Source organism: Chiloscyllium plagiosum, chromosome 37, assembly GCF_004010195.1.
Source record: "Chiloscyllium plagiosum isolate BGI_BamShark_2017 chromosome 37, ASM401019v2, whole genome shotgun sequence".
Classification (NCBI taxonomy): domain Eukaryota; kingdom Metazoa; phylum Chordata; class Chondrichthyes; order Orectolobiformes; family Hemiscylliidae; genus Chiloscyllium; species Chiloscyllium plagiosum.
Window position 1 is genome coordinate 34,488,706 of NC_057746.1, and position 6,204 is coordinate 34,494,909.

Sequence of the window (6,204 nt, forward strand, 5' to 3'; positions counted from 1 at the left end):
CTGGCAAAGTCAGAATTTGACACCTAACCATAAATTGTCCTTAACTGAGCAGTCTGCCAGGTTATTTGAGAACACTATCAATAACCACATCTCTAAGAGCTCTTATGGCACAGGTATAGAATTCCTATCTATGGATCAAGAGGCCTGAGTTCAAGACCCACCTTCTCCAGAGATGTGTAAAAAAAAATCTCTGATCAGGTTGATTAAACAATATGTTGCTGTGGGTCTGGAGTCACACAGACCTGATCAAGTAAGTTTTACAACAATCAATGGCCAATTGGTACAATAACAACATTTAAAAGGTATCTGAGTAGGAAGGGTTTAGAATGCTGGCAAATGGGACTAGATTAATTTAGGATATCTGATCAGCATGGATGAGTTGGACAGAAGGGTCTGTTTCTGTGCTGTTCAACTCTATGACTCTATTTCATTGCTACATGACTTTGAATACCAAATTTAGGAATTAAATTTAAACTCCACCAGATACCATAGCATCACAGAATCTCAACTGCGCAGAAAGAGGCCAGTCAGCCCATCGGGTCAGCAGGGATCCTCAAAACAGCACCCCTCCTATATTTTTATGATTGCCATTGCAAATTGATTTGAACGAATGTAGGCGGCAGTGGAAATAGCATATTAGACCATTCCAGTTTCTTTCCTTTGGCGGGCGTCTTTATTTTGCAGCATCACAAATGATTTTCTCTGCCACTTCAGAGGCGATTATTAGGTGGGAGTCAATTGTGGAGACCTCGTTAACATTTCAGGCACTGACTCTCAGGACCCGACTATCTCTCACTAAGCCAGAGGAAATTTTAAACAGCTGAAAGAGTGTTGCTGGAAAAGCGCAGCAGGTCAAGCAGCATCCAAGGAGCAGAAGAATCGACGTTTCGGACATGAGCCCTTCTTCTCCTGCTCCTTGGATGCTGCCTGACCTGCTGCGCTTTTCCAGCAACACATTTTCAGCTCTGATCTCCAGCATCTGCAGTCCTCACTTTCTCCTAGAAATTTTAAACAGGCCTTGCAGTGATGTGTGGGGTGGTTACTTTCCTTTCTGTCGCCTTATTTTTGCAGAATTAAGTACAAAGGGTACAATTTATTGGCTTTAATTTGAGAACTTTTTAAACTTTAAACCATAAGTACTCTTAAGGGGACAAAAACGTGAATCAAAACTCAAATCAGTAATGGTTCCCATGGTAACTAGCACCGGACAAACGTCAATATACCGCAATAATGGTATATACATGATGAACCAGCTCTCTCTCTGTGCCACTTTTAACTGGAGGCCATTTCCATTTGGGCCTAACGGTGGGAATCTAACGGTTCAATATTCAATTCATATTTGAATTGGACTCGACGACATATCCAGCACGTGACAGAAACATTCCATAGGCACCGACGTCACAATCGGCCGTTCACGTCCCCGCACTGGTTCCGCCTCCGCCAGGCCTGGCCCTGCTGCTCATTGGCCCAAGCGTTGCTAAAGTGCGGGAATCTGACACGGCCATTGGACGAAGAGCACGTCAATCCGTCGGTCGGTTGCCACGACGTGCCCGAAACCTATAAATAGGGGTCGAGGCGAGAGTGGGGCAGCAGAAAAAGGCACAAAGAGGCGGAGGGGTTGAAAACAGAGGGCTAGGCGTGGTGGTGTGGCCGAGCTATTGCAGCCCCAGGAGGGCGTTTAAGACAGGTTTGATTGATGGCAAGCAGGGGGACAGCCATTGGCATTGACCTGGGCACCACCTACTCCTGTGTAGGGGTCTTCCAGCATGGCAAGGTGGAGATCATCGCCAACGACCAGGGCAACCGCACCACGCCCAGTTATGTGGCCTTCAACGACACCGAAAGGCTCATTGGAGACGCCGCCAAGAACCAGGTGGCACTGAACCCACCGAACACCATCTTTGATGCCAAGAGACTCATTGGCAGGAAATACAATGACCCAGTCGTCCAGTCTGACATGAAGCACTGGCCCTTCCAGGTGGTGAATGATGCAGGGAAGCCAAAGGTCAAAGTTGAGTACAAAGGTGAAGATAAGACCTTTTACCCTGAGGAAATCTCTTCCATGGTGTTGACCAAGATGAAGGAGATTGCTGAGGCCTATCTGGGCTACACCGTTACTAATGCTGTAATCACAGTGCCTGCTTACTTCAATGACTCCCAGCGCCAGGCAACCAAAGATGCTGGTGTGATCGCTGGCCTCAATGTCTTGAGGATCATTAATGAGCCAACGGCAGCTGCCATTGCATACGGCCTGGACAAGAAGGGTAGAGGAGAACGCAATGTTCTCATCTTTGACCTGGGGGGTGGTACCTTTGATGTGTCTATTCTCACCATTGATGATGGTATCTTTGAAGTGAAATCGACGGCTGGTGATACCCACTTGGGAGGAGAGGACTTTGATAACCGCATGGTCAATCACTTCATTGAAGAGTTCAAGCGGAAATACAAGAAGGACATCAGTGAGAACAAGAGGGCAGTCAGGAGGCTGAGGACAGCCTGTGAAAGAGCCAAGAGAACCCTGTCCTCCAGCACACAAGCAAGTGTTGAGATTGATTCGCTGTATGAAGGCATCGATTTCTACACCTCCATCACCAGGGCTCGGTTTGAGGAACTGAATATTGACCTTTTCAGAGGCACTCTGGAACCAGTGGAAAAAGCTCTGAGAGATGCCAAACTGGATAAAGCTCAGGTTAATGATATAGTCCTGGTTGGAGGCTCCACCCGCATCCCCAAGATCCAGAAATTGTTGCAAGATTTCTTCAATGGCAGAGATTTAAATAAGAGCATCAATCCTGATGAGGCCGTGGCCTATGGGGCAGCTGTTCAAGCAGCTATTCTGATGGGGGACAAGTCTGAAAATGTACAAGATCTGCTACTACTGGATGTTACTCCACTATCATTGGGTCTGGAAACAGCAGGTGGGGTCATGACCACACTCATCAAACGTAACACCACCATTCCCACCAAGCAGACACAGATATTCACCACTTATTCTGACAGTCAACCCGGTGTTTTGATCCAGGTATATGAAGGAGAAAGAGCAATGACTAAGGATAACAACCTCTTGGGCAAATTTGACCTCAGTGGGATCCCCCCTGCGCCACGTGGTGTACCACAGATTGAGGTCACCTTTGATATTGACGCAAATGGCATCTTGAATGTATCTGCTGTGGACAAGAGCACAGGCAAAGAGAGCAAAATCACCATCACCAATGACAAGGGCAGGTTGAGTAAGGAGGAGATCGAGAGGATGGTGCAGGAAGCGGAGAGGTACAAAGGCCAGGATGATATGCAGCGTGAGAAAATTACAGCCAAGAATTCCCTGGAGTCATACGCATTTAACATGAAGAGTTCAGTGGAGGAAGAGAAAACGAAAGGCAAGATCAGTGAGGAAGATAAGAACAAAGTCATCGAAAAGTGTAACCAGGCCATATCCTGGCTGGAGGCAAACCAAACAGCAGAGAAGGAGGACTTTGAGCAGCAGTTGAAAGATTTGGAAAAAATATGCAAGCCCATCATTGCCAAACTCTACCAGGGAGGTATGCCCGAAGGGCCATTCTCAGAACAAGTCAGAAAGGACCCTTCTGGTGGACCAACAATTGAAGAAGTTGATTGAAACTTTAACTCTCTTCAAAGTAATATCATTTTCAGTTGGTCTGTCTTCTCCACCATTCCATCCCCCCACCTCTCTGAAATTGCAACAGTCCTTTAGAATTTCTAGGTGCTTCTGTAAACCCAGTTGATTTGGACATTTGCACGGTTAGGTAAATGGTTGCCTACATTTCTGAAGTTTGGGTGTTTGAATGGTGGCAATTAAACGTGTCAATGGTGAATTTTTCTGCAAACTGTTTCCTGTATGTTTTATACATTGCGTACTTTACACCCTTTTAGCTGCTAATGGAGTTCTTTCTCAGTTTTCTGCACACTACAAGAATGCACCGTATGATTCAGAAATTCAGTCAGTTGTCACTAATCCTGAGAAGTTATTTTTTGACAGGTTATACTTACAGTTAAGCAAGCCAGCTATCCTTTCTGTCATGTAGTTGGAACAGTGTTCACTTATAATAAATAGTATACAACAGAGATTCTATTTTCATACGGACCACAAGAAGGTGGTGTTATAACAATTGGCAGCCCTTGCAGACTTAATTTGTATGCAATTACTGGGGAAAGTAATCATATTTAAATATCTTTGGTGGAAAATGCATAACATCCGAGCAGTGGCTATCAATAATACAATTTCTCTCCGTGCACAACCAATTTTCAGATGATGTCCTTTGTGTTTTCCAAAAGCTTGTTTAACCATTTGAATCATTAAGTGGATAAGAACAATTTTCATGCATTGTGTGTCTGTTGCTGTCATAAATGTTTTTTGTTTGCAGCAAGATTTAAGGTTTTTTTGCTGCGTTTGTGATACCTTCCAGACGTTGATTCTCTCACATTCTTTTCCATTTTTATGACTTTTCTTTCAACTTGATACTGTCTGTTTTTTCCCTTGGTTAATCATTCTTTGATATTCCCTTCCTGGAGTCATTTTTCCTCACCTGAGGAAACTGGGAGTCATGAACTATTTTCATAAAAGTGTGCAGTCGTTCATTAGTTGTCTTTTCTATTAAACTTCGTTCTGAGTCCATTCCAGTCAACTCTGCACAATGCCTACATAATTGACCGTCTTCGAGTTTATAGCACAGTTGTTTTCAACCCAAGTTTCTTACTCTTAACATGAATGCTAACTTCTATCATATTATGGTCACTGTAACCTTAGAGTTTATTTTTACTTTGTGATCATGTATAAGCCTTCCTCAGTATATATTATCAGACGCAAAATAACTTGATTCCCATTTGGATGTAGAACATATGATTCTAGAAAAGTGTCCTTCTGACTTCCTTAGGCAACTTGATTTTCCCAATCTACATGAAAATTAAAATCACCAGTGATAAATATACTGCCTTTTTTTTTGCACGCCTTATTTTCTCCCTGAACTATTCTGTCCCAAAGAAAGCTGCTGTTGATGGGTCTGTGGACAACTCCCAGCAGCATCTTTTCCCATTATTTTTTCATAAGCTTCCACTTATATGGATTTTCCAAGATCATTTCTTGCTACTTATGCTTATTCCAACTACGAATAACAAAGCATTCCCCTGGCTCTTCCCTTCCTGTCTATCCTTTTGAATAGTCACAATATATAATTTCCAGCTGTATAAAAACTTTTCCATAATGACTTCGAGATTATACTCATTTTTCTCTATTTGTGCCATTAATTCATTAGTTTTGTTCTCAATAGTTAGCAGTATACTTAGAAAACAAACTATGTTTGCACAATAAAATCTTCACTGACCATTTTATTTTCAGTTTTTTGTAACAGTGCTCATAATATTGCAATTACCTAAAATATTAGTTAAAGCAGGACATTTTTTTAAAAATTCACCTGTAGGACCTTGGTATTGCTGCCTGGACCAATGTTTATTGCCTGCCCCAAGTCGCCCTTGACTGGGTGGTGGTGATCTAACTTCTTGAACCACTGCAGTCCACATGCTGTAGGTAGACTCAATGCCATTTCGGTCAGAATTCCAGGATTTTGACTGAACAGCACTGAAAGAGTGGCAATATATTTTCAAATCAGGATGGCAAATGGTTCAGGGGGACCTTGCAGATGTTGCTGCTCCCATCTTTTTGCAGCCCTTGTCCTTCTAGATGGTTGTGATTGTGGGTTTAGAAGATGCTGTCTAAGCATTTTTAGTGCATTTCTGCAGTGCATCTTGTAGATGTAAATACTGCTGCTACTGAGCATCAGTTTTGGAGTTTAAGAATCTTTCTGTAGTGTATCTTGTAATTTTTTTTTATATGGCTTGCTTGCCTTCATCTGTCAGAGCGCTGAGTACAGGAGTTGGGAAATCAGATGCAGGCATAAGTGGATGGGTTAGTAAGTTTGCATTTGACACTGAAGTCGGTGGAGTAGTGGACAGTGTGGAAGGATGTTACAGGTTGCAGGGGGACTTGGATAAACTGCAGAATTGGGCTGAGAGGTAGCAAATGGAGTTCAATGCAGCTAATTGTGAGGTGATTCACTTTGGGAAGAATAACAGGAAGGCAGAGTACTGGGTCAATGGAAAGATTCTTTGGTAGTGTGGATGTGCAGAGGGATCTTGGAGTCCATGTACATAGATCCCTGAAAGTTGCCACCCAGGTTGATAGTGCTGTTA

At 43.2% G+C, this 6,204-nt stretch overlaps 1 protein-coding gene across 1 annotated transcript; it reads left to right on the forward strand.

Moving 5' to 3' along the window:
* The first annotated feature begins 1,524 nt into the window (after positions 1-1,524).
* On the forward strand, positions 1,525-4,228 carry LOC122541506 (heat shock cognate 71 kDa protein-like). Its single transcript, XM_043678327.1, has one exon. It carries the CDS (start codon positions 1,697-1,699, stop codon positions 3,614-3,616), a length of 1,920 nt encoding a protein of 639 aa, XP_043534262.1. The 5' UTR covers positions 1,525-1,696; the 3' UTR covers positions 3,617-4,228.
* The last annotated feature ends 1,976 nt before the right edge of the window (positions 4,229-6,204 follow it).

Coding starts and splice junctions, on each gene's coding strand:
- LOC122541506 (XM_043678327.1), top strand. CDS start 1,697: ATGGCAAGCAGGGGGACAGCCATTGGCATTGACCTGGGCACCACCTAC.